Raw genomic sequence first — 15,549 nt, 5'->3', positions numbered from 1 at the left:
GTGTAAATTTCTCTATAATTAAGTACCATACCCAAAGCTTATTGAAATAATAAGAACTTCCATAGACCGCAGGCTTCAGCTAATTCTGAAAGACTATCAGGAGCAAAGGCTAAGGAGATTGAAAAGCCTAAATTATTATGTAGCTTCAGGCATTCTTCATTCCGTATTTTTTTAAACTTAAATTAATGTAATTTGGCAAGAAATCATGCAACGCAATGATCCATGCCACATTCTAACATAGGTTCAAGAATTCCTATTTTCCAAAATATGGGTATATAATGCCATATGTGTTTAAAAACTATCACCTCCAGAAGTCAAACAGGAAGATGGTTAAAAATTGCTGTGAGTTTTCTATGTGACAATGATTCCCAGCAAGTAAAATCTGAGTGAGAATTGAAATGATGTTTTCTTTATGAGGACTGCAGTACTTCCCCACCCTTCTATTTTAAAAACCAATCTGTTAATATGAATATTCCCTGCTGCAGGAGAACAGGTTCATGGCCATCTAAAGAATCCGAAGATGCATAAGTTTATGGGACCTGAGGGGGTCCACCCATGGGTCCTGAGGGAGCTGGCAGTTGCAATTGCTAAGCCTCTGTCCATCTTATTTGAGAGGTCACGGTAGTCTAGTGAGGTTCCCACTGATGAGAGAAAAAGTGACATCGCCCCTGTTTTTAAAGAGGGGGGAAAAAGAGACCTGGAGAATTACAGGGCAGGTGGTCTCACCTCTGTGGGCAAAATCATGGAACAAATCCTCCTGGAAAATCTGTAGTGGCACATGGAAAATAAGGAGGTGATTGCTGACTGCCAACATGGCTTCACTAGGGGCAAACCATGTCTGACCATTTTTGTGGCCTTCTACGACAAGGCTTACAGAGGTTCTGGATAGTGGAAGAGCAACAGATGTCATCTACCTGCATTTTTGCAAGGCATTTGACACTGTTCCACAAGACATGATGGTCTCCAAACTGACAAGACAGATTTGACAGGTGGATCACTTGGTGGATAACTAATTGGTTGGATGGCTGCACCCAGAGAGTTGTCAATGGTTCGGTGTCCAGGTGGAGGCAAGTGATGATGAGTGGCATCCTCAGGGGTCAGTGTTGGGACCAGTGCTCTTTAACATCTCTGTTGCAGACATGGGCAGTGGGATAGAGTGTATACTCAGCAGGTTTGCTGACAATACCAAACTGTGTGTGTGGTTAGAGAGAAGTCAGGTCATTCAGAAGGACTTTGGCAGCCTGGAGAGCCATGCCAGGCTAATGAAGTTCAACCTGGCTGAGTGAGGGGTCCTGCACTTGGGTGGGCACAACCCCCCAAGTACAAATACAGGCTGGGATATGAATGGATAGAGAGCAGCCCTGAGGAAAAGGACTTGGAGGTGGTAGTAGATGACAAGCTTGACATGGGTCACCAGTGTGCACTCACAGCCCAGAAAGCCAACCACATCCTCGGCTGCAATAAAAAAAGTGTGGACAGCAGGATGAGGGAGGTGATTCTGTCCCTCAACTCTGCTCTTGTGCGACCGCACCTGGAGTACTGTGTACAGCTTTGGAGCCCTCAGCACAGGAAAGATATAAACCTGTTGGAGTGGGTTTAGAGAAAGGCCACCAAGATGATCAAAGGGCTGGAGCACCTCTGCTATGCAGACAGAAAAAGCTCAGGAGGACGTTTTACAGAGGGCTCCAAGTGCCCCAAGTGGGACTACAGGAAAGCTGGGGTGGGAATTTCAGCAGGGATGGTAGTGACAGGACAAGGGGTAATGGTTTTAAACTGAAAAAGGACAGATTTGGGTCAGTTATTAAGAAGAAATTCTTCAACATGAGGGTAGTAAGACACTGGAATAGGTTGCCTAAGGAGGCTGTTGATGCCTCTTCCCTGGCAATGTTCAAGGCTGAGATGGATGAGGTCTGGTGACTCTGCCTATGCATGGGGGTTGGATCCTGATGATCTTTAAGATCCCTTCTAACCCTATCCATTCTATGATTCTATTAATAGATATTTTTAAAGTTATATGCCTAAAAGTTATAATCCTTTCTCCCAAGCTGTCAGAGTTCTCTAATATTTATAAAAATCTGCTCTAGGCTAACCTGTTTATACTATTCTGGATTTACCCTATTGCCATGGAGCTGAAGCATTTTTCAAGTTTTTTTCAAGTCCAATTGAATGTTCAGTCCTTGGTGAATCTATAAAGAGAACAAGTTAGGTCCCTAATCAATGCCCATGAGTGATTAAAATTTCTAATGTGGACATCTTCCCAGCAGGCACTTAATAGAGACTGTAAATTTCTTACATTTGCAGCCTATCAAATAGTTCTCAGACACTGATTATAACAACTTGGGATTGGGTGCTGTGAAAGGATCTGTAGCGTATCGTGAAGCTTTCAGTATTACGCAGTTTTCTGTTTCTTGTCTTTATTTTTTCTTTACTTGACAGATATTTTTTTAAAACTTAATTTTGTCCAACTGCTCTAGATTATCAAAATCATTTCCTATGAAGTGCTGAGCAGAGATTACAAGTACTTGTAATCTCTTGTACAAGTACAAGTGCTTGGATCTCCAGCAGAGAGCATCACTTGACCAATTCTGCCTGTGAAAGGTGTTACATTAGAAAATTTGCTGACATATTTGCTTTCCTAAATACGTGGAAGCACAAGTGCCTCCAAAAACTGAACCCTAGATTTTGTAATTAAATTACTCTAATGGCTTTCAAGTCCTTGAAGTTAGCCTAGGATTTTGTTAGAGCTCACATTCCTGTAAGCAGAGTAAGAATGAGAATTTTATCATTCAAAGAAATATTTTGCTAATAAAAAAAAATGGAAACAGAGATTCCCATTTGCCTTAATAATGCTGCAAGATAAACAGACACAGCAGTCAGCCAGAATTTATAATTAAAAAGGGGAGAAAAAAAGAAGATGCCAGATGGTGACAGTGATATAGCTGGTTTTAGAGAGATTCTTAGGAAAACAATGGAATTATTAGATGCTCCATACTCTGGGGGAAGCGAGGTGGATTGTCATTGACATCAGTCAGGGTGATGTTCACGGTGGTGGTCCCTGATAGTCCTCCCATCTGGCCTCCCATGTCCTTGGCCTGGATGACCACTTGATATTGTTCCCTGTTTTCTCTGCTCATGTCTGGTAAAGCAGTCCTGATGATGCCTTGGAAAAGAGAGAAAAAAGGAGAGACAGAAAGGTGAAGGAGCAGAACCAGCAGCCACTTGAATCTCAGAGATTTTAAATGGATTCATTTGAAATATGCTTTGCAGATGTTAATCCACAGAAATCAAAGCAAGGTTTTTTGCAATAAGCCTTTTTATCTGTGGCTAATGCGATTTTAAGAAAAAAGAAATGTAACAGAAACATTATTCATTGTTTGTGATGTGCTAAATCAATGTAATTATTCTTTCAGTGACAAAAATATAAATATCTTCATGTAATTAATGAAGTTTTCCAGCTACTATCCCCAGTTATTTTGTTCATGCATTAGGTAATCTCCAGCTCTGGTGAGGTTTTGATATTATAGCACAAGGCTGAACTCTAAAATGCCTTGATTTCATTCTTTTGGACTGTAATAGATCATAGATTTTAATGCCCTATGGTGGACACCATCAGACACCTACAGCTATAATTAATAAGAAAAGTTGGATAAAATTGTAAAATTAGTGTTGGAAAACCTTTTTTTGGGTGTCCAATCTCAAGAATTTGATAAATGCAAAAAGAATTTGATTAAATGTCTCAGACTCTTATACAGCACATAAAAAGAGTAAGGATAAAATAAAAAAAACACCCTTGTAGTCTAGTGACTGTGATTTACATCTGATCCAGAATTTCCAGATTCTGACTACTGTACCTAGGCTTATTAATATATGTAACCTAAAAATCAAATGGGATAAACCAATTCCAAAAGTTCACACAGATATTTCTTTCTTCAGTCTGTGTCTTATCCAATTTCTTGTGTAAAAATGAAAAGGGTTTCCATTCATGCTTTACAATTTAAATGTATGAATGCTTCTTACATCAAGTCTGAGAGCTCTGGAATTAAGGTACAGTTTCAAAAAGCTCCTTGACTTCAAAATTGCCAGTTGTCAAAAATCTATCACAAACTTTTAGAAATATTTAACTTATCTTTGAGGGTTTTTTTTTTTTTTAACTTTATAGTCTGAAACTGTCCATCTTTTTTTCTTTTCTTAAAGAAAAACAGATTAAATTCCCAGAAATTGATGTAAAGTAAGCTTTAATATTTTCATGATTTTTCTAACCCTTTACAAATTCTATATAATTTCTGAACTGTTGACCATTACAGTGTAGTCATCTTCCAGAAGTTTTGTTCATACCAAGTAAAGCTGTTCTTCTGCAACATTATTTTAACAAAAAATACATACTTCTATTGTGATTTCCAGATCAGTTTTCCATCAAGTCGTAGGATGCCATACTCATGTTATAGCATTTAAATGCAAGCAAAAAGTGTCTTCAACCCCATGTCCTGTCTCTGCCACTGCAAAAATTAGGACTGTGTAAATCACTAACCTGTTTCTGGATCCACTGAGAAATACGGTTGTCCCTGGAGGATGCTGTACACCACTTTGGCACTGTTTCCATAGTTAGCATCATCAGCATCTGTGGCTGTCACTTGAATAACAGATGTACCTAAATGGGTATCAATCAAGGAATCAGCAGATTTTAAGAAAGCATCTACTTCTTGTAGAACATATGCACTGGTTTCAGTATTGAATTTATTAAGAAATCAAACAGCATCCAGTGGACAAATCTGGTGCTATCCTATTCAAGCAAAAAGTAAAACTAAATTTCATCTTTCTTGTGACTAAAAATAAATTCTATACCACGGGTTCATTCTTCAGTTAAACATAATCAAACACAGAGACTGATATGTCTTTGAAACCCAACAAAACATTAGTGTGTTTTTTTGGTGATCAAACAGGTTTGTATCAATTTTCTGCTTATATAACAACTTCCAAACTCAGACTGAATAAATAATTTTCACCTACCCTAATTAATTTTTAAGGTTCCATAACAATTTATCTTGGGTTAGCAATAAGATATTCTGAAATTTTTTTCTCATGTAATCAAAATTATTCATCTATTTGGCAAATAATTGCCATTAAACGGTAGTTAATTTTTTCAACATTCATTTATTTTGCATGAAAATGGTATAGCCATGTATAAATGGCTATATGTGATTAAGAGCACTATGAGTCAATTCATTTCATATGGTTTATTCATTAGAAGCAAATAAAAGCTTCTGTAAAACCTTTCTTATAAGATACATAAATGAACTAAACTTTTCCCCACAAGCTTTCATTTCTAAGCCATTTTCAAGATGTCAAGACATATTTTGTTAACACAATCCAGAGCTGACAAATGTCTTCTTAAGTGCAGGCAGTCCGATAGCTAGAAGTGTAAGGGTCCTTAACTTCTTGCCAGGGGCAGAAGACTGACTCTGAAGTCTGCCCTATTGTTGGCTGCTTTTCATGTGTCTTACTTTCTTTATAAGAAATAGGTCTAGTGAGCACTGTCCGCTTAAGTGATAACTATTCCTATTCCTTTTTTTCTAAATCTCAGCATTCTCAGGAAGTATGTAATTTCCTTTTGTTTTTCATTTTTTTCCCCCTTTCTTATTTGTTTCAGTTTGTTTTAATGTATTCTCAATATATCTTTCACACAACTTGCAGACTGCTTTGTTGCCTTTGCATTTCAAACATTCTGTCTGTCATAATGAGAAAGGGATAACTGTTTGCTGAATGTGTTGAATTTGCCAAACTTGGAGTGCTGTAACATCAGCATTACTTTTTTTTCTTTTCCTTCTTTGCTTAGATGTACATTTAAGTCTGGAAGCTTAAGCACTTTGACAGGATGTACGTGGTGGATGGGGTCCTAATGTCAGGGTGGAAAATGCAGAAGGAAAATTCTGAAGATAACCTGAGAGTAGCAAATCTAGATTAAATCTGTGGAATAAGTATCACTCTGTGTGTCCATGTGTGCCTATATTTGCATGAGTATCCACATAATAATGCAGAGTACAAAACCAAAATTGAATTAGAGACAGTCACTCCATATCTAGGACAGCGTGAGTCCATGTCAGAACCAAGGCCCACTAACATACATTTCCAGAACTCATAGATCTGAAAAAGCATTTGAAGTGATAGTGCTTTTTCTGATTTATAATTGAGTGCTTTCTACTTTTTTTGTGCTATTCAGTTTTTGAAAGAGTCCCTCTAGTATAATTAGGTGTCCTAGCAGGATACCAGAATGTATTACAAAGCTGAAGTAAATCGCATGCATAGGATTGCTGTGGTGTAAAAGAGGTCTTCCACTAGGTGAGATAGGCACATATTTTGCTAGATTTTCATCTAAAGTCATACTCTTTAGCATGCAGCTCGTGTTCTTACTTGATTCCTTTGCTTTACATGAATTAAAACTACTTCTGACAGTCAGAAGAACATAGCTGCATCTATTTGAAAATGCTATTTTCCTGGTAACTTTTTCTGTAACCTTCATTTTGTACAATAATCATGAGCTTGGGTGATAAAAATTAGCACATTTTGTTGTTAGCATATTATGCTTAAAGATTCCACCATGAATGCTGAATCAAAAAATGACAGATAGTGTTTTGAATATCATGAAGAACAAAAAAGTTATTTTCTAAAGGGCACTCAGTAACTTCAGTTGCATTTGGAGTTTGATTGAGTTAGATTCTGTTATTTTTTTTTTAAAGTATGATTTCAGATCAATTCAAAATTAAAAATAAGAAGTTCTGTTTAGACTTTGCCTTTCAAATATTAAGTTTTCAAGAAATAATTTAGAAAAAAAATTTTGAATATGCTGAAACAGGATATTTTTACACTGTTTCCTTTTTATTTTTTCTCGTATCAACTTCTGTCAAAATTGGCAGCTATTGAAAATTTCTAATTTTTACATAGAGTTCTGTGCATGTGTATTAGTGTCTACTTAAGAGAGAGCTCCACTCAAAGCAAAAAGGCTGTTTTATTTTCAGAAATAGAAGACCAGCTGGGGCAGGTGGAGAGGCAGGAAAGACTGTCTCCCTAAAGGAGAAGCTCTTGTGTTTGTTTCCTGTTTTCAAGCACAATGACAATCTGCTGTTCAGCAAGTTTATTCATGGAGGGAAGACTTTAGAAGCTTTTACAAGCTGAAAATATTTGGGACAGCTATGGAAAAGGTTTGCAGGAAAAAATAGGAATTTTGTTTGGCTAAAAGTGGACAGATAGTTTGCTCAGACAGCATGACTCCAAGGATTATGAGGATGTGCTATGGAGATGCCCTTGCTGAAAACATGAGTAAAATTTTAAATGAGCTACAGAAATATTTAGAGGAATTAAACCACTTTTAGTTTAGAGACCAGGTTGTACTCTCATGATAGGAATTTGTGCTTAGGCAGCAAACTGGGTAAATTATGATCTAAGAGCAGTCATGTGAGACTACTGAATTGTAAAAAGTTTAGAAACATATAGATTATTTCACCACCAAGGATCTCCTTACTACATCAGTTGGACTACATCACGTCAGACTGCTTTCTATACAAAGGACAGAGTTAAATAAGGTGGAGATATAAGTATTATGACTGAAAGACAACCCTACCTGGAACAGCAAAATGATGTTTTATATATAAGCACAATTTAGCAGAGATTTCACTAGACTGATTTTTCTTTGACGCAGAAAAATCCAGAAGGTCAGAAGCATGAAAGATATGTAAGGGCAAAGGAAAAGCAAGGGTAAAGCAGAAAAGGAACAAGTGTCAACAGGTAAATAGATAAATGGTCCCAGCTGGAAGAGGAATAAAAGGACTTGACTGTGGAAACCAAATAAAGCCAACTTAGAACAAGTAGGGAACCTGAGGAAGCAGACTCAAGGGAGTAATCACATAACACTGGACAATTAAGAAGGGACTTAAAATGTAAAATGTAGTCCAGCCATGTACATTGAGCAGAAATGTATTAAATAAATAAATAAATAAATAAAAAAGAGGAGGAGATGTGATATTTCATAAATTATATTTTACCAAGAACATGATTTTTAATAGTTTATCATACAGGTATGATGTGTAACTTAATTTCACTTGAAAACATGCTGGTTTTTCACATGCAAGTGCTATTTTGTGTATATAGTGTCACATAATGGCTGTCTGAGAAGTCAGGTGAGGAGCTAACTCCTGTAGATGGGTATTGTACCTTTGTTTTTGGCTGCCCCCTTAGCTCCCATCCAGGAACCACAAACTTTTCACAAACTGTGATGTATTTTTAAATATATACATACCATATATAAACAGAATGTTTATATACAAAACCAATGTGACTATAAGTAATTTATGAGAGATGCAATAAATCCAAGCTGTACTGTGTGGTAGAGCCCTACTTCTTCCCTCAGAACTGCCTTGAACTCCCTGTTTCACTCCATACCACTGAGAGGTGTTTGACATTATCACCCATTCAGAGATACTATTTTTTTGCAGCTTTCCTCTGTAAGCAGTCCCCTGTATTTTCCTGGAATCATAGAATCATTTTGTTTGGAAAAGATGTTTAAGTCCAACCATTAACCAAGCACACTGCTAAGACTACCACTAAACCACGTCCCTGTACGTGCCTTTTAAAAATCTCCAGGTATGCTAAATCAACTGCTTCCCTGGGAAGCCTGTTCCAATGGCTGATCATCCTTTCAGTGAATATTTTTTTCCTAATATCCAGTCTAAACATCCCTTGGCATAATTTGAATCCATTTCCTCTTCTGTTGCCAGCTTGGAAGAAATCAAACCCTACCTCACTACGATCTTCTTTCAGCCTTTTCTCCATTTCTGTGAGCTGTACCTCACAAGACTTTTGCTCCATACTCTCCATTATCTTTGTTGCCCTTCTTTGGACATGTTCCAGCAATTCAATATCCTTCTTATAGGCAGGGTATTCGAGATGTGTTCTTAAAAGTGTTGAGCAAAGGGGCATGATCACTTCCCTGCTCCTGCTGGCCACATTGTTTCAGGCCAGGATGCTCTCGGCCTGCTTGGCCACCTGGGTGCATTGCTGGCTGTTGACCCACACTCTCAGCTCCCTTTTGACCAAGCAGATTTCCAGCCATTTTCCCCCAAGTCTGTAGTGTTGTGTAGGGCTGTTGCAACAAAAATGCAGGACCTGGCACATGTATAAATTTTATATGTCTTTTAAACACTAGGGAAATAATTCTCATAATTTCTTGTGTGTGGTGGGTTTTGATGTTTTGGGGTTTTGTTCAATGTCTTCTTTTCTATGACAAATTAATTCATATTTTAGAATGAAGCAATATTTTAGATTGTGTTATCAGAACTTGCATTTAAGAAGTATATGCTAATGATTGTCAACCACATAGGAAGATGCAATGTGACTACAGTACTCTGTCTTTAATCTGTCTGAAATGCTGTGTGGGGTATAAGCTTTTGCTGTTCAATACAGTACATACAGCATTGAAAAACAGATGTCTGAAACTGAACAGGAAAAGAGTGGCTAAAGTTGAACAAAGCCTCCAGCCCTCACCCTCCTGCTGTTCAATACCTTGATACCGTAACTATTTTCTTTTGACAGTAATTGTAATTGTGAAGGGCATCAGATGCCCTGCATGAGAATTCCAAAAGTATCACCAGTAAAGTAACAAGTAGGAAACAGTAAAAAGAACAAGAAATAGTTTGAAGTACTTGTGTGGTGAACAGCTCTGTGTATGTTATATTTTTTTGGGAAGCTTCTTTTCTCCTTTTCACCACAGAGAAAGTCACTTCCAAAGCAGTAATACAGGTGCCATCAGTGGCAGTTATAACACAGAGAAAAAAGTAGTTAGACTCTTTGAAGTGTTAATATTGACTAGCGTTTAGATTACATTTCCTGGTGACTAAACAGGTACAGTATTAAGTGATCTGTCATCCATTATAAAAGAACTACAGCTTAGATTTCTTTTCCATTTTGTTTAACATAGTGTGTATACTTAAAATTAAAAAGCATGCTTTTAGGCAGATCTAATATCAAAAAGAAATTAAGACTAAAAGTGAAAAGAATGAATCAATAGATTTTTCTCAAAATTTCTATTAAAAATAGTGATGAATCTCACCAGTAGGATATTTCTTGACCTGAGGATGCTATACATTATGGTAAGGCTGTTCCAGCTAGAATTATTTACTCATCCTACAAATAAGTTAATGGAGCAATGAGCAGTGTTGTAATATGGCGGTTAGTTACCTCAGTTACTCTTTGTCTGACCACAGTGATTTCCAGACTATGGGGAAATAGCCCAGCTTTACAGACTGACAGCTGACATCCATGGAAGGTCAGTCACAGGAAGTCCACCACTTAAGAATCCTTGAATGCTTGTTTTATTTTCAAAGATAGGAGCTGTTACGTTTATCCCTTTGTCTCATTTTAATTTGTGGAATACTCCAAAAGAGAGAAATAGCTTTTGGCTGTTTTTGCTATAAACTTAGGAAGATGTTGTTCCTGTTGATTCTCCTGGGAGAAGTAGTAGTTTGTAAAGGCTTCAGCACCCTTGTCTATTGATTAAAATCCCAATTCTCACCCAACAGTACCAACGAAGTTTTTAGTTCTATTTATAGTTTTTAATTTCTGAAATAATGTTGTCATCCTAAAGATGTGATTTCTTCACTACTTGAAGAAGATTTCTGCTTTTCCCTTTTCTGTTGTCAAAAGAAGTTACCTGGGGTCCTCCATACAATATCTAAGGGTTTCACTTCAGAGCAAAAAAGCAAGCTTAAGTTTTCTAAATTAGCCAATTTTTAGAACCTACTTCTGAGTTTCTGATGTGCATGCCTGTACAGTTTTGTATTTTACGTTGCAACACAGATAGGTTTATGGTTTGTAGGAAGGAATAAGTTAGCTTTCTGTGCTTATTTTTCACTTTTATTTTGACCTTGACTTTTATAACTATCAGATTTTGGAATGTCTCATGACATCTCTGACATTGAACTAGAACTTTAGTCTCATTTGCATCTTCAAAGTTCTTCTGCAATAAAACTTTAACAGAGTTTTTACCTTTTGTCAGCTCTGCAAAGAGGTGCAATTTGCAACCATATTTAAAACAATATTATGATTTTGCAAATGTATTACATTGTTTTTAAGACAGTAGATTGGCCCCATATCTATTTTATTGCAGGACATTTTAAAAATCTGTGAGAAGTCCTGCCTGGGTACTGATAAAGTCTGTCTCATTAAATAGTAACACAGCTGTGGAAATAGGGTTTTCTATTAAAAATGCAGTAAATTGACAATACTGACAAACGTGAATTTACATTAATTTACTATATGTGATTCGTGATAGCTTCTTCCTTCTCTTGCTTTGAGAAGTAGAAATTACAATAAAGGCCTGTAATTTGGACAAGAATGCAGTCTAAAGCAGAGAAAAGGAAATTAATTCCAGGGTTGTTTTAGTTATAGGATTTTAAAAATTGCACTATTTAGAGTACTATTTTCAGACAAAAGCAGAACAATTCTTGAGCTTGCCTGACTATATATAAGTAGATATACATCTAAGTATACAGGTGTTTATGTGAATGCCATGGAATATTAAGTAGGGTCACTCTAGGGACTTCTCTGTTACTATTTGCAGACATCTTCAGAAGTACTCAAATATCCTGACTATAATCTGTCAAATGATTCACATGCAGAATAGTTCTGCTAGAGACTGTTGAGTTTTCACTGTCTTAGCAAATTGATCACAAGTGCATTGGCTACTGATTACAAGATTATCATGGCTTGGCTTTGTGAATGAAGATTTAAGATCACAGTAAATGACAAACATCATGTTGTATTGATTCCAAATTGCTTTTTTCAGAAATATTTTTAGAAATACCTGAGCTCCTATACAAAGATTTAGGCATTGGGGTATCTAGGCCTCAGTGAAAATTATGTAGAGAAATGCTCTTAAATAGTTTTTCTGTCTGCCTCCAGTAGACACATGTTCCTGAAAGCCAATGAATCTTTTAAAATCTTATTCATGAAGTCAGTATGTATTAATCTTCTGGGCCATGAAATACAGCAGTTTGTTTGGTTTTTTTCTTTTCTATCTTCTTGCTTAACCACTTCAGTGCACTAAAGAAGTGGTTATTATTTAGTTTTTTGTTTTGGGTTTTTTTTGTTTTTTTTGTTTTTATAACTGTCACATATTTTGACTTTATGAGGAAATAAAGCTTTCAATTTTTTGTTTATATCTCCAATGTATTGTGTACATAGCCTTATTTATCACAGGCTATTTATCATTTGCCTGGGAGCAGAGTGAAGTTACTGTTATTGAGTTGGCTTTCTGACAAGAAGCTGTGATGAGAATTTATGGTTTATTGGCAGCACCTCAGTTAAATGCAGGACATTCACACACTCGTACATAATTCAGTGGACAGCAAGTTAGGTTGTTCTGTCAAACAACGTTTTTGTGTTTTAAATATGAAGATTTGAACAGCTTTCGTAAAGAATAGAAATGATACTTGCACAGATCTTTATAATGCTTTATCTTAATTTCGCATTGTCACATATCTATGAGGTTGTAGGAAAAAGCTATTATGGATAGTCTTTTGAGGCATCTGGTATGATAGCAGATAATAAAGTAAATGTGAGCATCAAGATTGCTGTCATAGTGAAAACTTGCAGATGTGCATTTTGCTAGATATTATGAAAAATATAGTTTGCAATGAGAAATGCTGTAAGCTGTCTTATTCTTTGTACACAGTGAAGATGAAAATCGGTGGTAATAACACAGGGTAGTTTTCAAATAAGCAGGAGACAGACAAGATAGTCCAGCATAAGCCTTTTCTTACCTTCATTTTCTTGACGCAGTGAAACCTGTCTATTTCACATAAAATTTCCAAAATAACTGTATGATTCGCAAGATGGAATAATGTTGACATAATATGGAATTCAATTTGACTTGTTAATCAAACAAATAAAAACATGAATGCAGTAAAATCCACTTCTATAATTAATCTTCTATATTTCTAGAAACTTATCATAAATTCTCATATCTATTTTCATGATTTGGATGAAAGAAATAGCATTTTATTTCTGTGATATATATAATCATACATGTCTGTTATATGTATCTATATGTATATATGGTCACATTTTATGAGAAATATGCTTATTTTAAAATATTTTATCCATTATAATCCCTCCATTCCAGTAGACATCTATTTGACAGTGTTTTTAAAGGAGAATCATGGATTTGTTTTGGAGTAGTAATGTTCCTTTCCTGAGTTTACTAATTCCAGGCTGGTGGTATGCTGCATCTTAATAGTTTGTAGTAGAAGTAGTCATAATTGTTCTTATTCACATGAGATAAAGCTCTACTAAAACTGAAGGTTAGGAGGGAAGAGGGATAACTTGTGAAACGAGGTATATTGGATAAATACAGATGCATAGGAGGCTGGACCTTTGTTTTGTAACAGAATGATCTGTTTGATCAAACTTTTACCTCTTTGAGAGACTGAAAATTATGTCAAATCATTATATTGTGCATTCTAATGTGTGTGATAGTTACTTTAAATTATATCGCATTAAAAAAAAAAAAGTTATATCTTATACTCAAATATGAACCATGTTATCTTACTGACACGTTTTGAAAGTTGTAGAGAAATCTGGTGAAAAAAAAAAGCAAAACAAAAAAAACCTGAACCACCCTGCCTATGTGTTTTACTTTCAAAATAGATGTGTGCATATGTTAGTATGATTTTAAAAATTGAACTTGACATTTTACATTCAGCTGTATAATATTAGCAACTAAAATGTATATTCAGGCATTGAGAAAGCTGCCTTTGCTTTTAGAAAGAACTGAAAAGCTTATGTGTTCAGATTAGACTAAGTAAGAATCCCAGATATACTTTGATTTAATAGAATTAAAAAAAATTAAAGAATACATCTCAATAAAATTTTAAAATTTCTTTTATGGCTACATGTAGCGAATTCTCAAACAGATTATCTAGTTAATAACAATTCCTAACATAGATCTGTGCATCCAAACCTCCAAGCCTACTAGAGATCCAAAATTTGAGAAATCCTGTTCTCAAAAGTCATTTAAAGGGAGAAAATTATTTATTTTTTCCAGGCACCTATAACTGCACAAGTAAATTAATGATATTTAGCCAGAGAAAAACCCTCTGCATTAGCATGAAAACAGACATATTTACATTATCACTTTAAAAGCAAGATCTGCCCATAGATGACAGATTACCTCCTCTTCACTACTGCCTTGCTTATTGTAATGTCTGCCATGTTTTAATAAATGATTTAACACATCTTCTCTGTGACATGTTTCTAAAGACATAGATGTTCCTAATATTAGTAATGTAAATTAGTTCCAGCTCTTCTAGAACTCAATACCAGCACTTCCATTGCCACAGTCTCCAATGTGGTCACATAAATGCAAGAAGGGGCTCAAGGCCTCAATCATACAGTTATACTGTAGCCTGTGTTAAAAGCAGAAAAACTATTTGGTGGCTTGTGGATGCAAGAGCTCATAAGGGAATAAATTGTGTGCCTACAAACTGGTTTAATACATAGGAACTCAGTACTGTGGTTCTGAAAACAAGTTGCATGGAGCTGTTACTTATAGCACTTGTATATATGAAGGGATGTATAAAGGATGCATATTCATATCAAGGGGTACATATACTGGTCTAAGCAACATGTCTGTTTCTTATTATTTTCAGAATGCCAGTTAGATTTTTACTTTTTAGATGTGAAGCCATGAAAGATGAAAGGGCCTTGGTTTAACATACTGTCTGAAGGACAACATGGATAACAATGAAGAACATAGCCCATTTTACTGCACTGCAGTGTGAGCAAAAGTGATGATGTAAAGAATTCAGGCTCATTATGCTTTTGTTCAGAGATTATAGTGTTACAGCTGGAAATCTACTGAAACAAAAGGAAGGAAAATGGATATATTGAGCAATTTTTATTGTAAGTATAGTACAGGAACTTTAGTGCTAATTTCAAGCTCTAATCTAGAGGGGTCCAGACCTCTGCAATTTTTTGTTTGGTTTTTTTTGTTTGTTTGTTTTTTTTGTTTTTTTTTTCAAATGTACAAATATAATGGGAAATAATAAATTTGTTGCAATAAGGAAGACAGGCAAACAGTATTACAATGAGTTATTTCAGAAAGATATAGAGAGGAACCACATTTAACATATCCCAAAGCCTAAAAATTCCACTTGGAAAGAATACTGTCATTCCAAGGGTGTTGTGATGACCATTGCCACAGTATCTAAACACATTTTGCTGTACCTATGGATCAGAGCTGTTCTAGTCTTCTGCTCATTGTTGGAATACTGAGACATACAGAGATCAAATGAGCTCGTCGTCACTTTAAAACTGCATTTCCAAAGTTTAGGCCAAGCAGTTTACAAAGCCTAAAGCCCCATGTAGTGCTTTAAAAGTCATCCATCCTGCTCACTAATTACTGCATTTGAACTGCTGTTGTCTTATTTTTTCCTTTTAGAAATGGTTAAACCATCATGTGATGAAGGGTCAGCAGGTAGAGGTTAATAGCTCAGAGAAAGG

The 15,549-nt window shown here is 35.8% G+C and overlaps 1 protein-coding gene across 2 annotated transcripts in view; it reads right to left on the bottom strand.

The window, feature by feature from the left end:
- LOC103525551 (cadherin-9) overlaps window positions 1-15,549 on the bottom strand; it is a 105,559-nt gene that overhangs the window by 20,481 nt on the left and 69,529 nt on the right. Inside the window, exons 4-5 of one of the 2 annotated variants that reach the window (XM_008490511.2) lie at window positions 4,529-4,648; window positions 2,993-3,160 (exon numbers count right to left, since the gene is read on the bottom strand). In XM_008490511.2, coding sequence (XP_008488733.1) covers window positions 2,993-3,160; window positions 4,529-4,648 — 288 coding nt within the window. The remainder of the gene's footprint in view (window positions 1-2,992; window positions 3,161-4,528; window positions 4,649-15,549) is intronic. The other variant, XM_030444791.1, reaches the window with a different exon arrangement.

The sequence above is a fragment of the Calypte anna genome, chromosome 2 (assembly GCF_003957555.1).
Source record: "Calypte anna isolate BGI_N300 chromosome 2, bCalAnn1_v1.p, whole genome shotgun sequence".
Classification (NCBI taxonomy): domain Eukaryota; kingdom Metazoa; phylum Chordata; class Aves; order Apodiformes; family Trochilidae; genus Calypte; species Calypte anna.
This window is presented reverse-complemented; position numbering and strand designations above follow the sequence as displayed.